This window comes from Carettochelys insculpta, chromosome 13 (genome assembly GCF_033958435.1).
Source record: "Carettochelys insculpta isolate YL-2023 chromosome 13, ASM3395843v1, whole genome shotgun sequence".
In the NCBI taxonomy this organism is placed as follows: domain Eukaryota; kingdom Metazoa; phylum Chordata; order Testudines; family Carettochelyidae; genus Carettochelys; species Carettochelys insculpta.
In genome coordinates, this window is record NC_134149.1 from 13,457,041 (window position 1) to 13,480,617 (window position 23,577).

General features: G+C 43.9%; 1 protein-coding gene across 8 annotated transcripts in view; it reads right to left on the reverse strand.

Moving 5' to 3' along the window:
* KIAA1210 (KIAA1210 ortholog) overlaps window positions 1–23,577 on the reverse strand; it is an 84,548-nt gene that overhangs the window by 12,075 nt on the left and 48,896 nt on the right. For 7 of the 8 annotated variants that reach the window (XM_075007968.1, XM_075007967.1, XM_075007971.1 and 4 more), the window contains 4 exons: window positions 16,952–17,120; window positions 12,342–12,471; window positions 7,649–7,807; window positions 4,144–4,209 (listed from right to left, as the gene is read on the reverse strand). In XM_075007968.1, the coding sequence (XP_074864069.1) occupies window positions 4,144–4,209; window positions 7,649–7,807; window positions 12,342–12,471; window positions 16,952–17,120 (524 nt within the window). Of the gene's footprint in view, window positions 1–4,143; window positions 4,210–7,648; window positions 7,808–12,341; window positions 12,472–16,951; window positions 17,144–23,577 lie in introns of all 8 variants that reach the window. The other variant, XM_075007974.1, reaches the window with a different exon arrangement.

Sequence of the window (23,577 nt, forward strand, 5' to 3'; positions counted from 1 at the left end):
CTTCCACGATGATGTGTCAATTGTTCTATCAGCTTCTAATTGCAATTTACATTCATGCTCAATTTTGTTTGATAGCCTTGTACACAGTAAAGCTTCTACCTTTCCCCTCCCAGTTCCTATTTGAATGACCAGTTAGCAATATCTCCTACCAGCAGGAGACGCTGTTGCCACTTTTATAACATGGTCTTGCTTTCCTTGGTAACAGAGAGCAGAGACCCCGCAGCAGTGTGATCACCGAAGATCACAAAGCAGGCAGACTTGCCATTCCTGGCTGACTCTAAGAAAGTTATCGATTAGGTTGTTCTTCTTCTCTTCCCTTCACCCTCAAACGCACACTAGTATTCATGTGTCCCTTTCCAGCTAGCAATCCTGTACTATTTTTGAGATAAATACACTACACACAAAGCCCAACAACATGCTATCCTTGGGACCCAGAGAGCAAGAAATGAGGCTATCATAAAGGATGTCAGGAGAAATGCACGCAGGGAAACCCAAAAGCATGCAAAGTTGATCTGGTTTTGTTACAAACTTGAAACAGAGACCAGATTTGCCAGAAGATTCACAAAGTTGCACAGACATTTTAACCAAGCATTACAGGTATGAAAAATCGGCTCTTTCCCAAGGTTTCAGCCACAATACCCAGTGACCACTGAATTAGATAGAGTTTGACATTCTGATTTTGGCTTTCTTTGAACATAAAACAAGGTCGAGAAGGCTTAATCTATGCTGATCAAATAAAAAAGTTCCCACAAACCTCTCTGAAGGGAATATGCAGAGTCTGACATATTACAAAGAATATGGGAAAGTTCTGGCGCCTTAATACACAGTTTCAATCTCAAGCTAAGTAGGTGTACATCAGACCGTGAAAATAGATGGGCAGATAGCCTTAAAGGGATGTAGACAGCTATAATCACATGAAAATTCCATTGCAAAGACCCCCTGGGCGAGTAATTCATATTTGAATATTTTACAGTCACTGGGCTCATAAAGTCATAAAGTCACAGACGTGAGGCTTCAGATGAAAAATACTGGCTACCTTGATGAAATACAGTATTTTGTATTAAAAAGGAATCAAACTCTACCACATCCCTGAACAGTACATCGTACCGTGACTTTAAGAAAATATCTGCTCTCAGTCTTGGCCTGTGCCAAAGCCTGTCAGATTTAATTCAAACCATCAGGCTACATTTGGCTGCCTAACATTTATTAAAACTCCTTAAACTCTGAGTGCAGGAAAAGACTCATTCTCAGCTTGGTTTCTAAATGCAAGATTGGAACTGGAGCTGTTCCATAAAAGCCTTTCCCCATCTGATCTGCACTGTTAGACTAGGTATATACCTTACGTGCTTGCCATTTTCAGAAAAAGAAAAGCAAATTCTTCCCCTTTAATCACTGCCAATTTTTTTTAAGTTCATGGAGTTAAAGCAGATCAACCCTGAATTTATCAGGTCAATTTAAGGTTCTCTTTTTTAAAGTTTGTAAATTCAAGAAAAGTTAGAACAAGTATCTTATTGATCTTGTAGAATTATAAGAATAGGTTCAGGAGATTGTAGGGGGGAAAAACAGTAACTGTTGCTCATTTGCCTCCGACAAGTTCTTTCCTCTGACAGTTTTAAAATTCCTGTGGCATTCTGAATTTGTGTGTGAAAGGCCCAGTCCTGCAGTCACTACCATGCTGTTCGATACAGAATACTCAGGTGCTGTGCTTGTGTGCGTACCAGTGTCTGATTTTTTTTTTAAGAAATGTGTTGCCACATCTTCAAGAGGCACAGATTCTGCAAATCTAGCTGATCTGTGGACAGTATAATTGATAGTACCTGTTTATTTTTGTCCTGGGAGACACAGTGATCCATCTTTTCACAGGCTATCAACTTTCATTAAAACCTGAGGTTGGAGGAGGTCTTCACAGGGAAGCCATAGGTATGACAATTTATACCAGCGGAAGTGCCTCTGAGGATGATATACCTGGTTTTTAATGAAAATTAAGTCTGCGAAGGGATGTTCTGCTGCCCCACTTCCCTCCCAGCTTTGATTATATGGTGATTTCCTCTTCTGAAGGGCAATGTGTAGAAGTGTAGACACGCAGCTGTCCCCTCAGGCATTGTTTTAAAATGAAACAAAAAGTTCAGGTTAGTAGATTTTTATGGAACATCATCTGTGCCATAGCAGAAGGAAAACCTTGCAACCTGAGAGGATTTTCTTGGGAAGTGTTTGAGCCAGGAAACTTTCCTTGTGTGCTCGGAGTTTGCTTTGCTCTTTAACTGATGAGAATTAAAGCAGCCCCTGGGAAAGTTAGATTGCTGTAACAACCATTTAGAAAAGGAGTTGAGCCCTTGGTGAGAGCTCTGGAAGAAAGAGAGGAGAAAAGACTTGCTGTGATGTTTTTGGAGTAACAGCCCACCCTTATCTTCTAACCCGCCAGGAAGTGTGCATTTATAAATAATTAGGCCACTAATGGGAGTCATACACATGCCCCTGGGAGCTTCCCAAAGATGAAGGCATCTGCAGAAACATTCAGATCCCAGAAGCCAGTGGGAGCCTTGATGTCATGTTACACATTCATTTTTCAGCAAACCCAGCAGACTGCTAAAAATCAAACCATTACATGGTGTGAACTCCACTTTGGGCAGAGCTGTGCTCAAGGTCTCCTGTTCGTCCCTTAGCACAAAGCACAGGGAATTCAAGAAAGCAGAACAACTAGCTGTGGATTTATAACTGCTGTACTGTTCTGCCTACTGGTTCATGCTCTGCTAATTCATAGCTTGGTATTAAAGCCCAGGTAAAAATGCCACTGCAAGATTAACTATGGCATCAGGAAGAACATTTAAATTTTATTTTAGATAAATGTAAATACAACATCAAGCTAAGCTGCTGAGGAAGTCTCTGGGAGAAGGGACAACTCCTGTACCGTAAAGAATCAGGCAAAGTCTATGCAGCCTCTCAGCAATTGGAGGAAGAAAGCAGGAGCTGACAAGCAGCAAAACTCTGTGCACCACAGCATGTTATTTCTCTTCTTCACTGTTTCCCTCCTTGCTGCACAGAAGACCAGGACATGAAGCAAGCTAAAGAGGAGGGAAGGAGCTCATGGCCAGCTGTGCTCAGTGAGAAGCAGACATTTTACATGTATGTATATGGAAAAATTAAAGGGCGTAGGAACAGCCCTCCCAATAGGAGAAGGCTCTTTCATAGGATAGGCAAGCTCTTCTGCAGCCCTATTTATAAGCGATGGCCAGACCCGTAACAGGCAAGAGGTCAGAGGTCACCTGGGGAGTGTCAGGTTGTTTCCCAGACACTTTATTAGCTGCTGGAGAGTGGTGGCTGGAAAAGCAAATCTGTACAAATAGGTCTGTCTTCAATGGCGTAAGTAGGCCACAGTCGACAGAAACGTGCCCTCTGGCTCCTGCAGTCAGCGGGGGCAGCCTGGGGGAGAGTCACCTGGCCCATTCTTCAAGTACACACACTGGAGAAGAGCCGGCTTAATCCCATCCCTCCTCAGATCAGGGATAGGCTGCGCTGGGCTAACCACAAGACCAGCTGGTTCCAGTTTTCCATTACACACTGAAGACAGTTTAGTTCAATCCCTTTCCCCTGGGACACCTGGTGTTTAGACAGGGCAAAGAGGTTCACCCATGCTGACCCTCTAGCCATTCTCCTTTGTCTGAGAGAGCAATACGCTACCCCCCACAATCCTCTGAGGACAGACCAAACTCCCTGAGCAGCAGCTGCTGTTAAGGTTTAGGCTGTTCATATAAAAGAATGAACTGATTTGCAATACAATATTCTGCCTGCTCATTTGACCACTACCTGTTAAGTTACACAACAAAGTATGTGAAGTGTCACGAGAGTTGCCCGAGATAGTCACATGAACAGGTTAGCAGTGGCACTCAGCCTCCCTTTCTCTTTGTGCGTTATCTGCAAACAGTCTTCAAATTTTTACAACTTTTTTGTTCAGATCTCTGGCACACACCCTTCTGGGCACACGTCACTTTCTGAATTGGTAATGAGCTGTCACATTCACAGTTCACTGTGGCACTTTCTACCCAAAAGAGATACACCAGCAGTATGTGGCCCATGGTTGACTTCCGACAGATCTTCTGAGAACATTCTCAGAAAAGTTTAGTAGCAGGAAGAGCGACTATTTACCTGCTCATCTTCACTGTCTGTCCCACCCAAACTCAAAGAGCTATGGCGCTGAACAGGGTTGGAGGACTGTGGGATAAAATAAGGAAAAGGGTAAGTCAAGGGAAACACTGCACACAGTTATCTGGGACTGAATACAAAAGCACGATTAGGAGAAAATACAGAAGGAAAATTTAGGAGGGGTTGTTGCAAGATCTTTAACTCATAGCATAAGCATTCATTCTCATTCCAAATCAGTGATCAGACACAAGGGACAAAAACTTATACACATTTATATCTGTATCCTGCTATCAGATTCATACTGTGTACAAAAAGCATAGTGCCTAAATACATTTCCATCATGGGGACACACACCCTACTAGAGAATTGAGCCTATAATAATTTAAAAGTTACACTGACCTTCTGCCACTGTTAGAGAGTCAGATTTACAAGTATCATTAGATTTACTCAAATATGTCCCCGCCACAAAAATATATTTGAAACATGTTTACAGTAGGAAAAAAGCTCTTGACGAAGAACCCCCAACTCTGAATCAGATTGAGTCTGATGAAAATGTGTCTCGTAGCAATCTCTGCTTCACATATGGGTTCAGCTGAATTTCCAATGTCCCTCTTTCCCATGGTGTTTCAAGTTATCATTCTTGTCTCTATTCAAGAAGCAGCTGAGCCCCTCACAATCTTGAATATATTTATTCTCACGACACCTCCATCAAATACAGAAGTTCTGTTATTCACATTTTATAGATGAAGAGGCATGAAGAGGCTAAGGGACTATGTCATGGTCACACATGAAAGCTGTGAAATCAGGAAATTGATTCCAAAGCCCAGGTTATAACCCTAACCCCTGGATCATTCTTCCTCTGCCTGTATGACCCAACATAGGAACAACTACTGCACAATTCAATGCACCTAACAAACTTTTGGAAGGCATTTGTTTTAAACTGCAAGACAGTCTTTGCTTGTGGAAACAGGAAGACTATAATAAATCAAAGTAAGAATTATGGTTATTTCTCCTAGAACAGCAGATCATTCATTCTGTCCAAAGCGTGCAAAGAGATTTGACTTAAATGGACTTGTCTGATCAGCACTTAATCATCATATCTAACATTCAGTCCAGATAAGATATTATTATTTAACTTATTGTAGAAATAGGCCAACTGCTCTAGAGACCTTATTAACAGATCAGTTTCACTCTTTAAAAGGGCTCTGAAGTATTTCAGTATTTGCAGAACCCTAGATAAATGCAGGTCCTTCTCCCAAGGAAGATGTTTACTACCAAAACTTTACTACAACTCTCACTCTTTTAGCCTGTCCTTTTCCAGTTGAACTTAATTTCATGCTAATTTATTTTCTCCATCTTTACACATGGTGAATTCCAGGTCTTACTTAAGCATCCGTTCATATTAGTCCCAGTGCTGAAACAAAATACTGGCATGTTTCCCTGCCCTCCCCATCTTCAAACCATTCTCTGTCCTACTGTATAAAAGCTTCAACATGATGCTCCCAAGTTTCACTCTTGGATACACACAAATAATAACAGCAACAGGTCTTTGTCGCCAATGATCCTTGCTACACCCACCTGTCCTCTCCTATGTGTATGGTGTTTCAATCTGTCTTGCATTTTGGCCTATCCATTGTTATCTGAGTCCCTTAAAACATGTTTTCCTCCTCTTGGCTTGCTTTATCTCTCAATGCGAAACCAACCACTCTTTCTCCCTGCTCTGTCTTTTTGCTGAAGTCACTATTCTTACATTCAGTACTGAATAACTGTATGGGAACATTCTGGATACGTCCCCACTCCCCGATGCAACAGATATATTGTAAGTGACGGCCAGAGGAATCCCAGTTTGGCATGCCAGCCCATGCTGGGATTCTACAGCTATGTTCTGACTGTCTCTAATTAGGCTTTGCCAAGATGAATACTGCCCTCGCTTTCCACTGAGAGAGACATCTGTGCTCCAGAACCTCAGAGCACCCAGAAATCTCTGTCCACATTCAAACTGGGCATAAGCATATAGTTGAAACAAATGGAGTTCTGTTATACCAGGTCTGAATTGGCCCCTGATATATTACAGCAACCAAATCGTAAATTTTCAAATGGTGCCATTGGCTGGATTAGGAGTCTTCTGTTACTAACAGCTAGGATTCTGTTTTCATCAGCTATATAAGTCCCTTTGCCTGGTCCCTCCCTTCTGCCCAAATTTAACTCAAACTTGAACTATGAATTTACTTTGTTGCTGTCTCAATGACTTTTATGTAAATCTGCCAACTGCTTTAATCTTTCCCAGCATTATTTCACCTTCCAGTGTATCTCCTGGATTTCACCAAGCACAGTTTGTTCTCACTTGATCCTTAATGTTTTTGTGCAATTCTGTAAAATCTGAGCACAGACCACTTTCTGTATGTCTACACTTCCCCCCAACTTCAAAGAGGGCATGGTAATCAGGCTGATGGGAGATTACTAATGAAGTGCTGCAATAAATATGCAGCACTTCATTAGGCTAATTCTCCCCCATGGGAACTTCAAAGTGGGGAGTAAAGGCACTTCAAAGTAGCATGGGCACTTCCAAGTGCCTGCAGCAACACGGCATGCCAGCACTTTGGGGAGAATTAGCCTAATAAAGTGCATCGCAGCCCTTCCTAAGGATTCTCCAATCAGCCTGATTACCATGCCCCTTTGAAGTACAGCACAAATGTAGACATAGCCTTTGTGTATTTCAGGGAACACTATTATTTGGTATTTTCTGAAGACTGTTTGTCCATCCCTCTGTATTTGGAGATGTAGATGGTTATATTTTGTGGAAAGAAAGGGTTTTTAAAGTCTGGCTCTTATACATTTTAAGTTGAATTGGGGGCATCTTCTCAATTATTAATTCCTTTTGTAGCAATGTACAGAGAAAGGACCAGAATTTAAGTATGATGCAGCCACATATCCACCAGTATCCCAGAATACCTGCTTATCTTTAGATATATTTAACAATGGGATTTGTTTTAATTATACACAAATATAAAATAGTCTTTAAACATTTGATTACTGTCCAAATTTCTTTCCAACCACTGGACCTTGAGTATTCTTGCCTCTAATTTAGAGAGGGGTCTCCAATGGGACTTATATAAGGGGCAATTGTTGACCCAGAAAGTTAGAACTGTCAGTTAAAAAAAATTCTGTGCATTCCATTTTGAATTTAAATTACAGTAGGTCTGGTCTATGTATATGTTTTTTATACTACCTTTTGTAAACCATTTTTAATAATCGCCTCTTCCACTGACCTGCAAATTTAAAAAGTTTTTTTCTTTGTTTCTGATTCTGATATTGAATTTGAAAGAGGGAAACCACCATGCACAATATGTCAGAGAACCCCAGATTTTGTACAATGAACTCACGTAAAAAAGGTCATAGAAATAAAAGTAACAATTTACAGTAAGCACTTTACTGACCACAGACTTAAAAATCATTATTCTATACAGGCAATTCCGTTTATTCCTCTGAGGTGATATGATGAACATACCTTGCTTGCTGAACACATTAGAACTTCATGAAGAGTGGAGATTTCTGGAGGGCTTTTAGGTAATCCATCATCTTCTGAAACAGCACCTGTATCTTCCAATTTCCTGCTACTTATAACAAGAGGAGAAGACCCAAGTTTGATATTCTGTTGTAACTGGAGCTGTGCAGCAAAGGGAAACATAATACACAATCTTAATATGGCTTTAACCCTCATGAGGAACCCTCATTATGTACAATACTATCTCTCTTATGTTGCTACCAGACAGAAGCTTTTAAAGAAAAGAAGCATACAAAAGAAAGGAGCGTCCAGAAAGGGAAGTAAATAGTGAAATTGCATTTAGTGATATTCTTCCACAAGCCTCCATGAACACTAGCTGCTGCACAAAACTGAACAAACAATCTGGTTCAGCACATTACTGCAGACTGACATCCCACCATCCCTAGAAGAACCACAGCCAGCCAGTTTATTACAACACACACTGTTTGTGCTGGACCTCCCCATACTGTTTTGAATTCCCAGTTTATACCTCAACCTCTAGTCAACTCCACCCGCTGTCCACACCCAGATCTAACTCAGTGTGTTTGCTCAAGTCACTTACTCATTCTTCAACATTAAAACTGACAGTTGCTCCTCTTAGGAGGTGGCATTAGTCATGGTTAATTAGCTAACTTTGGTAAAGAATTACTAGAGATGGCATCTACCAGGGTGCACAGGAATTTGTCCAGAGTTTGAAGGGGTGGTAACTCCTCAAACATTTCTTTTATTTGGATAGTTGTCTTTTCAAAAAACGACTGCTGTGCACCAACCCCTGACAAGCAACGAGGCTTCGCTCCTGCACCTGACAAATTGCTCTCCCTCAGACATTTTATGCAAAAAGAGTCATTTAAAATTTGCAGTCCATCCCAAAGGCTCATTGCTCTAGCTCTCCCCTAAAACTTCAGGACAAGGGGAGAGATGGTGGCTGAGGCATCGCTGAGGTTTGCCAGGGAGGGTGTGAAGCATTTTGCAAGGCTGCCCAAGAAATATTAGGACCAGTTTGACCCTAGAGGGAGAAGAAAAACACCACAAAAAAACAAACAAACAAAGTCTGCAACTTCACAAGCGGCCAGATGTTCCCTCTTAAACACACAACAAAACAACAGTCTCAGGAAACACCAGTTCTGAAGCTCTCGGAGTCAGCTGGGTCAGGGCTGGAATACAGACAAGGTCTGAAGAGAACTTTTGTCCTTCAGCTAAAAATGGCTCCTGTGAGTACTCTGGACAGAGACCAGGCCCTGTGGTCATTTGCTTATTAAACCAGGATTGGAGCACTTACAATGATTTAGGGGCTGATTCTCTGTTGCCCATTATGCTACATGGTCACTTTACTCAACCCTGCCAATGCGGGCAAGGGGCAAACAGCAAAGGGGGCAGCTGCCTGGATCCTGGTGACTTAAAAAGGCCGGAAGCTCCCAGCCACAGCCGCTACTACTGCATTGGTGGCAGTGGGAGCCCCAGGCCCTTTAAACCGCTGCCAGAGCCCCATGCAGTGCACCCGGGGTGGTGCTGAATGGCTGCACTGTGGAGATTAGCCCCAGTTCCGCCCCTTCCACCTGAGCCTCCGCCTGTTCTGGGGGAATGGAGCTGGGCCCCTCCCCATCCTGCCCAGGGGCCCACCAAGCCTGTTGGTCACCCTGCTTTGTCATCTGCAAAATTGATGTGAAATGTTACTCTCAGGTATATGGGTGGTAAACGACTGCAAAGCAACAGGGAGTCACGAGTCTGTTCTACAACCTCCTTGTTCAGCACCTGCCCAAGCGTACCACAACTTGATCCCAAACCAGAGACACAGAAGCAGGGCTCGACAGAGAACAAGCAGCTCAAAGAATGCAATGAACACAGCAAACAAATTAGACACACGATACACCTGCACAACTGCTCCCTAAGTGAAAGTAAAATCTGCTTCCCTAATTTTTTTACAAACCCCTGCCTGAATTTATTAAATGCAGAGGGCACAACATTTCAGGAGATGGCAAATGTACCATCTCTCCTCTGCTGGAAGAAGTTAAACTTCTGTTACGAAGATCTATCTGGTTTTATTGGCACACAGTTTATTGATCTAAATGGCTGTGTCTACATTAGCAAGTTCTTTCAGAAAATCAGGCCCTCTTTTGAAAGAGCATGCAGAGCGGCCACGCACAAAATGTGCTCTTTCGATCTGAAATTGACAGAATGCGGCTCTTCTTCCAGAAGCCCTATTCTGCTCCAGGATCAGAAAGCACGCCTCCTTTTGAAAGCTTCTTTCAAAAAAAGCATGTGCAGAAGTTAACCACACACAGGTATGTAAACCCACCCACCTACGTGTGGTTAACTCAGACACTCCACAAAAGAGAAGTCCTCATGGCACTGGATTTTTCAATTGCTGGCCCATTCATTTGAAAGAGCGTGGGCTGTGTGGACGCCCTCTGTTGAAAGAGCAGATTGATCTTTTGATCCCCCTTTTTGTGCATGGATGCGATCTTTCAAAAGCAGACCTTCTGGAAGATCTTATCTCGAAAGATCGCTGTAGTGTAGATGTGGCCAACAAGAATTAAGTTAAACGAAACAGATTCTCCCCTTTGGCTACAAACATATCCCTGGCAGGACTCTGTTACTATGCAGCATGGTGAAGAGCTGAGAGAAGAGGAGTCCAAAGGATGGAGAGAACAGAATCAAATTAAACGAAATGGAAAGGAGCTTCTCCCCTCAAAAAGTCCTGCAACATGAAAATACTATTCCACCCACCCTGTCTCAACAGTTTTGGAAGTAATATTCTGAACTGAAACTGGGGGTAGGTCTACACAGCTAAGTTATTTTGAATTAACAGCTGTTATTTCAAAATAACTAACCTAACATCTACATGATGCTACCGTTATTTCAAAATAAATTTGAAATAGCGGCCATCTTATTTCAAAACTGGAAAACCTCATTTCACAAGGAATAACACCTGTTGCAAAATAGGGGCTGTTAAGACAGGGCATAGAACTTATCTTAAAATAAGCCACAGTGCATCCAATGGCACTATTTTAAAATAGGCCCTATGTGTTTACATGATGTATCTCGAAATATCTGTGTTCTTTTGAAATGCATTTTTATGTGTAGCTGTGTTATTTTCAAATAAGCTATTTCAGAACAGCTATTCTAGAACAGCACATTTCAGAATAAATAGACACACCCTTGGTCTCATTTACATGTTTGTGATGGAGTCCCTCTGTGCATGTTCTGCTCTTTGACACGTGTTACAACCTTCTTTTGCAGAAGCTCTTCATGCTGACCAATGAAAGTGGCCTTGGACTGCATTATCTGCAGTTTGCTTCAATCCCTGGGAAAACCTTAAACTTTTATCTGTGTGTTTTATGTGGGGCAGCTATCCCAGTGCAATAGCCAAAGACTGATAAGGAGCCTGCCAAGGCGGGTTCAGCGTGTGCTTTAGAAGAAGGAAGTGACCTAGCAGAACAGAGTGTCCTAAGTTGACAGTCATAAGAAGAATAATGATATAAATAAAGCTGTTACTAAGAATGCCCTGACACATCTGTCATTCCACAACACCTTCTTGGACACACAGTGGTGCTGGGCAATACAGTAAATTTAAAAAGAACAGTAGCAGAGGAATGCCTTTAAAATAGTGCAGGTGAACATAAGAACGGCCATAGTGGGTCAGATCTAAGGTCCATCTCTCCCATATCCCGTCTTGCAACTGTGGCCAATGCCAGGTGCCCCAGAGGGAACGAAGACAACAGGTAATGATCAGGTGATCCATCCCCTGTCGCCCATTGCCGGCATCTAAGGGATTTATTTCAATATAAACAAATAGCCTTAATCAAACAGCAGTGGCTACGACACGAGGAATGGAAGGTCCTTGGGCAAGCAGATCTGCTCACCTTGGGAAGAATATAGGAATATATGAAATCTTGGAAGCAACGGATTGACATCCTGTATAACCAGCACAAGGTTGAACATACTGGTAGTGCTTAATAAAAACAGATATCCGTACTAAGCAGGGCCATCCAGTGCGGGGGGGGGGCAGGGGCCAGGGCAGCCTACCCCCAGTGCCCCAGGTGCAGGATCCTAGGCAACCCCCAACTCCTGCTCTGCAGGCCCCACCCCTCCCCCACTCTACCCCTACCCAGATGCCCTCCCCAAGCAGCCTTGGGACTACCTGGGGCAGGGTGCGGTGGCACCCCTCCCCCCACACTCACCACTCAGCCCAAGTGGCAGCCTGCTCTGCTCCATGCTGCCCACCTGGCCCACATCTCCACAGGCTTAGGCGGGGGGGCAATTCCCACTGCTTCAGGGAAGTGGGGCTCAGTGGGCTGGGAGGGAATAGCACTGTGGTGCAAAGGAGATAGCTGCTGGCATAAAGTGGTGAAAGCAGAGGGGTGGCGGAGAGGGGAGGGGACCCCCTGCTGCTACGACCACCTATGTCCTGGCCCAGGTAATCATCTCTCGTCCCATCCACAGGCCAGCTGGGGTGCATGCCAAGTGTGGGGCTTGGGGGAGCTATCCCATCTCATCTCTAAGCAGCAGAACAGAGTCCAATGACAGCACATCTGCTTTCCAAATCTCTGCCGCACGCCTTGAGGAATCAACAGATAGCAGATCCAAGCAAGTTTTCCGTGAAGCAGCTCCCACACAGGAAATCAGCCAGCCTTGTGAACACAGAACGTGCTCTTACCTGCAATGTTTTCACTTTCCCGGGTATGTTTTCCTGAGAAGACATGTCACCAGCTGCATTCTCTGGTGCAGATTCAAAAATAAAGACACTGTCATGTGACAAGGCTTTGTTTCCCATGCTTCCTTTGGATCTGAAAGGGAGGGAAGATCTTTGAGGACACACTACACCTCCAAAATTTCACCTCTTTCATGTAGTCAGACACCTTAAGAGCAGGATGTTTAACTAGGAATCCAGAGAGTTAGACATTTAGAAGTAAATTAGTGCTAAATAACAGCACAGAACACGGAGAGCCATTCCCTGTCTGAACGGGCCAGCAATAAACATGAGTTCACACCAGCACTTAGCTAAACACAGAGGCCGTGTCTACACTAGCCAAAAACTTTGAAATGGCCATGCAAATTTGCATGGCCATTTTGAAGTTTTTGGCTAGTGTAGACATAGCCAAAGAGCTCCTTCCTGCTGCTGGACCTGTATGCTAGGTCTAAGCCCTTTGGCCCAGCTCTGGTAAAATGCATTTAGCAGATTGACTCTGGGTAAATGGAAGCACCTGGGGACAAGCCCTTCCCACAAAACCATCAGGAAAACACCCTACTGGATCCAACACTTGCTTTATATGGGGATTCCAGATGGAATGCGGGGAGGGGTTTCTCTTCCATTACTCTCATTGTCTCCAAAACAATCCCTGGGACAGAGAGAGGGGGCTTTACACAGAGGAATGCACATAGTGTACAAAATTCCACCTTCTCGGCTTACAGCAAAAAATAACTGCTTTCTCACACCCCCGGGGAGTGACCTGCTCTGCCTGCTTGGCTAACGTTCACGCTGCCATTGGAGTGGTAGCCATTCATACGCTTAGGCTGAGTCTTAAAGCCTCCCCCTGCGGCACAGGCAGCCCTCTTGCAGTGCTGTGGCTGTCCTGTTCAGAACTCATTTGGGTCCTTATACTCAGAGCCAGAGCCAGAGTTTCTGCTCTTCCCCTTTGGGTTGGCGTGATCAGCTGGCTGCTACCTGTTGCATAGCCTTGCAGTGCACTGATAAACCCCTGCCAGCCTCCAGACCTTAAGTGATTCCTAAGTTTTTTACAATGTGTATGTCAGGTTTTATACAAGCATGTTTTGGATGAGAGGGACTATACCCAGGCAAGAAACTAACGAGCCTACTATATTGTGGTTAGAAAGATGGTCTTAATTAGACTTTCAATTAATATAAACCTCTACTGATGCTCAGCATTCATTTATTTCTTTATTTTGAACTGATCCTGAGTCTGGCCGTGTATTAATCTCTTTTTAAAATAGAGCTATTCTTTCCATACTTGTTTGGAGACCTTTTGAAAGAGAGGCAGATGTTTGCTTCTTCTGGAGGCTGAGCTGTTGCCAGGACCAGTTAGCTGTTTAAAACTTAAATGCATGTATACACCCGTATATATGTAATTGAAGAAGTGTTACTGCATTTGCCTTTGGCGGTGACAAGAGGAGCATAAAAGTAACTTTGGAATAAATTTCTGACTTAAGACAGATGAATACTAGACAAGGTTTCCTACATACATTTATTCACAGTGTAATCCCAGGCAGTGTATTTATATTTGCATCCAAAACTAAAGCTGCATTGTTAGCCAATAAAAGGAGAAAACATGTTTTAGCCATTAATCTCCTACCCCAGTTTCCCTACATAAATGTATCATTCAGCCATATGCATTCCCACCAAGATGCTGTTTCTTAAAGCAGCATGAACATGAATGTAAAGTCTCAATTCTAAACCTATCAGTAAGTCACCCCACCCATGTAACCCCCTGGCAGCCCCTCACTTTTTGGTTTGTGTCTTCTTCTACCACTTACGCTTGCCACTCCACCCTTCCTTCTTGTGCACCATCCTCTGTCTCCTCACTGCAACCACTACTCAAACCTGCTGCTTTCATAAAAGCATCCATCAATCACCTGCTCAAGACTATGTGTTATATTCACACTGAGCTTAAACACCGTCTCATACTGAGGGCACGTCTGCACTACAGAGTTATTCCGGAACAGCTTATTCTGACATTATTATTCCAAAATTAGCTAGTCTGGTATAACACATTCACGCTACAGGGAAGCCCCACAAATAAGCAAAACTCATTCTGAAACACTGTGTCCACACACAACAGAGTCTATGTCAGATTACAGCCCCCAGAAGCAGCGTTCTACGTCTACACAGTCACATTATTTTGGAATAAGCTCTCTATTCTGGAATAGGTGCTATTCCTCAGAGAATGAGGTTTGCAGAATTCAAAATAAGCCATCTGCTATTTCAACATTATTTCAAAATAACAATTTTGCTGTCTAGACACTCACAAAGTTATTTCAGAATAGCGGCCATTATTCCAAAATAACTTTGCTGTACAGACACACTCTTAGAATTCCCTCCTGCTCAGTGAAATTCATTCGGAGCAAGATTATTAAGGACCAGATTTTATCCCCTTTTGCACACTTAGTGGAGAAGAAGTTAAGCAAAATCCAACTCATGGAGCTTCCTGTTAAATTCTGTCATCAAGGAGTTGTTCCCATCCCAGGTCTTCATCCCATGGCTCTCAGGAGTTCAATGAGCCAGGACACAGCAGCCCCTTGGCCGTAAGTGTTGAAACTAGGGATGCTGCCATACCCCCAGCTTGAAGTAGTTTCCATTATCTACACAGTTTACAATTTATTTCAAAGGCTCTCAGCACCCCAACTTTAAAATCCGTTCCCGCACCCCTGCCCTCGGCCACCACTGCTAGCCAGCCTCACTAACTGCCACCCACCCGAGAACAGCTGAGCTTCTAGGAAAACTCTGTTAATAGAATGCCCTTAACATTCCACTAGCTTTTATGGGAAGAGCACAGCCCCTCTGAGGGGTCAACAGCCCATAGCTAATAATTTAAATTATTTACAAAGAAGACATGGTAAAAAGAGGAACCCTGTACTTTCCACCGCCATCACCAAATTCTACATACCAAGGACTATAAAGCTCAGGCCCCTGTTCTGCAAGCTTTGCACACACAAAATTGCCTGTGGCTTCAAAAGAGGCCCTAGCATGTTCAAAAACAGACCAACTAAAGAATTATCCTGATCCATTTCTCTTGGTATTTCTGAAGCATCCAACTCTGTGGTATCTAAGTATAAACAGGTTTTTGAGCAGCACAAAAATAATCTGACGAGGCGGGTATTTGCCCACAAAACCTTATGCTCCAAAATATGCTAGTCTATAAGGTGCCACAGGACTCCTTGTCATTTTTGAAGATACAGACTAAATCAGGCATCCCTCTGATACAAAAATAATTGTTCTTTATAATCAACTCAATTTTATTTATTATAAAAAATAGACTTTTATCCATTTCTTAATCACCAGTTTTGCACAATATGAACTTCAGTTTGTGATTTGGGGATGACAGTGCTAGGATAAATAGCATATGGGCATAGGGTAGTGGATGAACTGCAAGAGAAAACTCCCTTCTCTGCTTTTGCACTTGGAGCAGACAGTAACATCCATGTGAATCTGCACCATTTACACCCTGTGCATCAGCTAACAAGGCCTGATAGGTTAGTAATGTGGGTATAATTCCTCTTACCCCCTGGGACTGTATAATCACGCTATCCCTCATTGCTATACTAACAAGCCAAGGCCTGTCAGATCCCCAAATTCCTGCCTACTGCCTCGTATGCAGCACACACACACGTAACTCCTCAGGCCTCCTAAACTGGCATTTTTAACTCATTTGTTCCAGTCTGGGTTTGAAAGCAAACAGTCACATAGATTGTGTCCACAAAGTTCTGATCAAACAGTCATACTGAAACAAGGGGAGGGACACTGATTTTAATATTTCTGCAGGTTTGGTTTTGAGAAATGTTTTCAAATTTCATGCCTTTGATGCTTAGAGCCTACTGCTGCTGTGGCAATACCTTCCTCTGAGGATGCTGGCATCTGTATTAGGTTTGTGCACATCTCCTTAACTAGGAAATAATAACAGCCCCTTTGGGCAGGGAGATGACAATAATCAGAATCCAATTCAAAGAAAGGTGCTGTCAAGACAGTTGCATAATGTCTCCCTTGCCACACTACCTGCATGTGATCGCAGATGCAAAATTAGAGGACTTTTTAAAAAAACGTAGTCCTAATTGGCAGCTTTCTCATTAGAAAATTAACTCCCTGGCTCTCTAATGCAGAGAGTCTGCTGTCAAACTCTTTTCCTTTGCCCCAGCCATGAAACAGATTAATCCTCACAGGCTCCATTGAGGCTAAAAAAACAGCCACTTGATTTCAGATACATTCTCTGTGTATCAGCAGTACTCAGATCACACCTTATTCTAAAGTCACCACTGGTATGACTTGCCAAGGTAGATTTCAAACAATAAACAACAAAGTCTGGGCTATCTGCAGTTTTACAGGCTAAACAGTTGGCTGAATTTTTCCTCCTATGCTGATTTTTGGAGCGGGTCGCAAAGGAAAAAGGAAATTCCTGAAATTCCATCATCAGCATTAGACTTGTTTTGCACAAACTTGGACAGAGGTTGCTCGTTAGGGGCCAGCTCATGCTTTCATTCTATTGCTGCAAAATGTCTGCACAACCTGATAATTTTTGCGTTGCAGGGCATGCTTACCCAGGCTCTGTTGGTGAATGAAGAGCAATCGTATCGAGCGCAGGGATGCTGACATCGCTGCTGGACTGGCTTGGTTTTAAATTACTCTCCCCGCTGGGAGCTGGAGGTTCTTTCTTTTTCTTCTTAGCAAAAAAGTTCTTGAAAGTCTGAAATTTGGATTTTTTCTTTCCTATAACGTGAGAGAGGACAAAACTTTACAAAGGAGAGGTTACTCTGGACAACATTCCATCTGAAACCACACAGAGAGCCTTTGGAGACCTACAAGCCACAGCAACCTATTCATTTAACCGAGCAACTTTGTAAATAATTCAGTGGTAGAGTCCTGTGAAATGCAAAGCTGTAATTCTTAGTTGGGCTGCTTGTGAAATATCACTATGATAAGCAGATGGTTCCAATACTTCTTTGGGTTTCAGTTTAGAAACACAGCTTATATATAAAACATACACCACAGACCCACACAGTGGCTATGAAAACTTAGTTTGGTTTACCATAAAGGATAAAGTACATTTTAAATGTTTTAATGTCTTTTAACTCTTAAAGTCTTCAATTAGCTTAATTTAGCCCTGAACTTTTCAGTGAATTTCATAAAAAGGACCACATTTAAAAGGACGCATGCTAAATTTGGCGAAAAATGTAAAGCTTTTATAAATCCCAAAATCAAAAGTAAAAGTCTCTCCAATTCAAAAAAAAGATTACAGTGAAGACAGTTGCTTTTAACACATAACGCTCCCCTGTAGCATTTGAACCCCAAAAATATTGGTACACAATGTCTCCAATGGTGAAACTGGCTACAAACAAATGACTTCTCTCGGTTTTATTGTCTGAACATGGGAAAATGAGGAAAAAAGATAAAAAACAAATAGTGAGAAGCATGTTAGATTTTTTTTTTTAAATTCCTTCACTTATACTAATACAAAGTATGTTAGGGTGATACTGTTTAGTTTGTTTCGCTATTTTTTTTATTGTTGACTTTTAAATTGCCAAGAATCCCTTTACTGACAGTTTGGGGCTCTTTGGTCAAAACTCTTTGTGCTAAGCATCTTCAGACTTGACTCTGACATAGTTATAATGCAAAAAGAGTGCAAGGTACTGGAGCGCAAACCATTGTTTGATTCGTATTCCAGGGTAGCTGGGCTAATACACAGCTGGATTTCTTCATAAACAAGGCATTGTTTCAGTACAATTGTTTGCCTTCCCCCAGCAACGAGTTAGTCAGCAACACTTTGTCTCAGCGTGTGCCCTGCACGTACGGCAATTTATGCCAAAGGCATCGCTGGGGCTGAAACCAAGCCACCATCCAGCTGCATCTCATGTCAGACAATAGTCACTTTGAAAAACACACAATTACTCCAGGCTCTGTCTTACACAGTAGCAAATAATGACATTGTCACCCCCTGTTGAGTTATAGCAGATGTTGGGAGCCTGCAGGTTGGTTTCTATCAGAAGAGAAATTGGTGACTTGGACTCAGGATATTCTGCAGCGTCTCTTGGTTTATTTACAATGAAGCAGGTTAATCAGTGGCGGATTAGCCACTGAGCCAACGGGGCCCATGGCCAACTGAGGCACCCCCAGAAAAACGGATGTTCCCCACATCCCAACACACTCCACCTGGGGCAGGCACGGGGCACTGAGAGTGGCTGGGGTGGGGAGGGCCCCCACTTGCTTTGGCCCTGGGACCTTTGATCCAACTCTGAGGGACTAGCCCAGTAGAGGTTGTTATCCCATTCCACCCGTGTTCCCTGTACGCGGTGCGCTTGGCAGACACCCAGGAGAGATTCAAATGCTGCCCTGCTGGTTAGCAGAGCACCTACAGTGGGCAGCCTGCATTTCTCCTGGCGGTGCACATCTGTGTATGCCTTGGTGCACATAACAAAATCTATGCTGCCCATGGATGGAAAAAGTGAGAGGGGACACAGCATTCCATATGCCCCGGCAAGCAAAGAAAGCAGTTTTTGGTAGGGAGGACACAGAGGCATCTTGCAGTGTTGCCAGAAGTACTAACAAAAAGGATTTAACCGCCAAATGCACCATTACAGAAGTCGTTAGACACAGGAGTACGCTGCGGATAAAGTGCAAGTGCCAGTAATTTCAACTCCCATGTTCCCATCAGCCCCTTCAGCACTGGAGTGTGCCCTATAGCTAACAGGCATTTCCTACCCCACCCTGCAGGGAATGCTGCTAGTGGGCTTGTTCTCTTTATGCAGGATATGGGTGTTTGCCTGCTCTGCCCAATCCTCACACCTCTGCCAGGCTGGACAGTGAGTCTCCTTGCAGCAGGTTTAGCCTCTAATCAAAAGCCCAGGGGGCTGGGCCGCCATCTTCCTCAGCTAGTGTAACAGCAGTGCCAACAGGAAAATGCCCTGCATCTGGGCCTCAGGATCTGGATCTTCCATGCTGGAACAATGGGCCCTGCGGCCAACCAGCATCCGGGACAGTTGGGAGGGATCTGACTGTTTAAAAGAACAAAAACTGCTTTGAAAAATTTCTCGCAGATAAAAAAAAAGTACTGACTATAACAATGGCTTTTAAATGCACTTAAATACAGGCTATTAAAAAGCAGTTGCATACAAGGTTGCAAAATGCTTCAAAATACCTAGGAACCAGCTTGGGTAGGAATATACTTAAGTATATGGGCACACTGCATCTCAGACTGCCCTGCTACCATCCGGGCCTGGAGCTGGGAGCTGGCCAAAGTAGGTGATACAAGGCTCCCTTCCTTCCCAGCCTGCACATAGAGGCTGGTTGGGATTATTAGAGTAACTTGGGGTTGCTAATGGAAGTCAAAAGGAGGCTCCAAGGCCTGTCAGTGACAGAGCTGCTGGAAAAGCTCGGGAGCAGGAAAGCCCAGGCAGGCCACAGCCCCAAGAAGGCTGAAACGCCCTGAACCTGAGGAGGCAGTTTACAGGTCAGGGAGATGATGACAGGGAACGGTCCCTGGAGGACTGCCAGACCCTAAATTTGAGGAATAAGCAGAAAATGGCTTTTGGCAGCGAGACGGGTGGAATCTTGTTTCAAAGACCGTGGCTGTCGCTGGATTGTACTTGGATTTCAGAGGGAAACTAAGGCAGAGTGCCATCTGAGGCCCCAAGGGAGTGCCCTGGGATGCCACCTTCTTACATACACCACTTCCAGAACACAGGCGATCACCAACAGTACACAGACAACCCCTTCTTCATAGGGGGCAACTGTGTCTGAAGAACTGACTCTACTTGGAAGCTTTCATGCCACTTGCTACAGCTCTCCCCAAAAAAGAAACAACATCACAGAGCTAACAAATGCGAGCGTTTCTTCAGCGGCTGCATACCACCCAACAACAGAGAGAAAGCGTGGGAGAGTGTGTATAACAACACACCTGGCAACTCTCGCCCTAACAATAACTACAACACGTGTCCCCTTCCTGCCGTGGCTTTCAGGTGAAGCCCTTGACGCCCTGCGAGAGACGAGCATGTTACATTAGTCTCATTATGCAAACCAGGTACCTCGAACAGGAGCGTTCCTTGTGTGAGGTCACACAGAGCCCAAGCCTAGGCAATTCCTGTGGACTCCAATGGACTTGGGGCCAGGCCCACAGAGAGCCAGTGGCAGAGCTGGTCAGAGAGGATAGGTCATGCAAGAGCCATTAGACTCCGTTACCTCTCAAACAATACGCAGGTCTCCAGTAGGTGACGCTTGTATTATCTTTGCAACATCACCAGTGTTCACATGAGCCAGCCGGGCCAACAGCCACTGCGGGCCTGGGGCAAGCTGGTAGGGGCTGACTCCACACCTCAGAAGGTCGGGGGGGGGACCTCTGGAGGAAGCGGGAGATGAGGGAAGTCAGCCCTGAGCGCTGCCTGGACTGTGTTGCTCCCCTCCCCCAGCTTTCAGAGCCGTGTGGATCAGTGCTCCAGCAGCAATTCAAAGGGGCCCGGGGCTCCAAGCACCACCACTGCCTCAGTAGCACTGGTGATAGCCAGGAGCCTCCAGGCACCTTTGAAACTCCAGGCCCCTGTCCATTTGCCCCTCCCCCCCTTGTTGGCAGGCCTGGTATGAGTAATTAATGCTCTTGATGTGTCTCTCCCAACAACCCTGTGTATAGCCCGTTAGGTCTCTGTACATAATTCCAGAGAAGCCAGTCCCATTAATCCAAAATGACTTATTCTAGGTAAAGAGTGAAAAACATGGAACCATTCGTCTATCCCCATCGGCTCATCTTCTAATAGGCTGCAGCTGACCAAAAGAACAAAATGTCAGATTGCTGATGCAGAAGAAGTCTTAGAAATGTAAAGGTATCGTATGCAGAACACAAAGGCATTATAATTGCATCACTCTATATACACACCAGACACCAATGGTGATACAAACAGAGAAGGTCACCTAGCTAGTGTAGGCTTCTTAATGCTGCTTATGTTACAATAAATCAGAAGCTAAGGGATTCAGGAAGGGTTAGTTTCCTGAGCTACCCAGCCGTTCATACAGTCAATTATAAAAACAGGAGTGAAACAAAAGCAAACATAAATAAAGTTGTCATGACCATTACTGCAAAGGATAAAGCCAGGCAAGTTCTTCCCTGATTATTTTTAATTGGTGTGGTAAAGCATGTCAGGATGGAAGCCATGGAAGCAGTCTGTCAGCCTCAGACAAAGAGTAAACCTCAGCCATTAAATGAGCAACACATACTCCTCTAATACAGTTTAAAACTCAGAAACCACAATCATTTCATTAACCATCCTTCTAATATTGGCCAAGCCTTGCACATCATCTCAAACAGCAATTCTAACACAGCCTCTGAATTGCTACAGGTGTTTAAATTAAATGGCGGGTCGGGGGGTGGAGAAAGGCTCTTCCCTTAAGCTCACAGAAACTAGCAGTCACCCAACTGTTATATCAAAAAACAACTTCAAGATAGCCCTTTCCTGTGTGATTTGTGCAGTTAGACCACAAGCCCTTAGGCTTCTTGTATTAAAGTCCTGAGAGCATTCATCACTTTAGACATAATTCATAATAAAGCCACTCACTTTAGCTTCATGTCGTGAACTGTTGTGCATTGTTTTTTGTTTGCTGTTCTCAAGCTGCCGTGTTTCAGCTCAGTGGCATTTCAGCACAGTAAACTCTTTCATATCCGGCATTCTACCATCCAGAGCTCTCACAAAATCAGCATTTTACCCATAAGTAAATTTTAGTTATGATTTCCATACGTACAGTATAGTGAAAGTAAACAAAGCAAATACAGTATAGTTTTACAGTGTACAATACTACTGTTGTTGGTAAATAAAGTACTCTGCATACAGTTTTATTTGTCTCTTAACATTTAATCTTGTTTTTCTTTAGTGTTATGCATCGCTAGGTAGACCTCTCACTTATCCGGAATACTTGAATATCCAGCAACCTCCCAGCCCTGGGCTGCCTGATATGACAGAGTTTACTCACTAGGTGAAGTAACCAGATATTGTACTTGGTTCATAAAACCTTTTGTGATACCTGAGGTGTCTATGAGCAAGATAGGCTTTGTTTGTCCAGTATCCAATACCCTGCACAATAGCATCCTGGTCCTTGCAGAGCCACCCTAGGCATGTGCAGAGTATGTAGCTAAATAAGGTACCACTAAATCTGGGATACCACTTTGCCCCCATGTGCTGTGCCTGTGGACAATCCTGACTCAAGAAGCTGTAGTCCCCTGGCCTCCACTCTGCCCTGCCTCCTGGCCCACTCCCCTGGCTCCAACATTCGGGCACCCCAAGGAGTGTAGCAGGGTGCCAAGATGTTGGGGCCATTGGAGCTCTGTGTGTGTGTGTGTGTGTGTGTGTGTGTGTGTGTGTTCAGAGCAGGGAGTCAGGGACTGGGGGATTGGGCTGCTGGGGCTAGGAGGCAGAATGCAGGGAGGAGGGGCTGGGGGATTCAGCTGCAAAGCAGAGAGGCGGCGTGGCGGGGGGTTCTGGCAGGAGGTTCTGCTCCCCCTTTCACCTGCTCCCCCACCAGCCTCCCTGCCCTGCTCTTGCCCCCAAACCCCTGAACACAGCTCCCCACCACCACTGCAGAGTTGCCATCCTGCTCCCTGGTGGTGGAGGGGTACAGGTCCTCGGGCTACATATGGCATCTGAAGACATAGGGACAGCCCTGGGTCCGTGTTTTGAGTTGCTAAGAACTCCAGGAACACAAATAATAATAAAAAAGACTTAAAGCATAAATTAAAAATCCAGGAGAGAGAGATCGAGAGAGAGAGAGAGGAAGAAATCCAAAATCAACATAACTGTGTATTAAACCATTCATCGAACAGTTTATGAATGATGACTCACAATTTTTGAATGTCTGGGATTGGCAATACTGCAATTTAAGACATTTTTTCCAGATAAAATTTAATGGGCTCTTGTCAACTTAAAAAAAAAAAATCACATTTCCATCTGAAAACATATGGGCTGTTAAAATGCAAATAACTCCTGTAATGAAAGAGGAGAAAACAAAAAATTGTGTTCTGTTTTTTCAAGTTCACTTGCTTTGGGCATTTCAGGGCATTTTGCATGTAGCCAGTTTTCCATCTCTCGTCAGTTGGTTAAACAGTGTCTCCCTTGTTGTTTGGAAATATGACTGTAAGAGGACAAAACTTGCTAGGAAGATACTGGCATGGGTAACACCTGAAACTACCAAT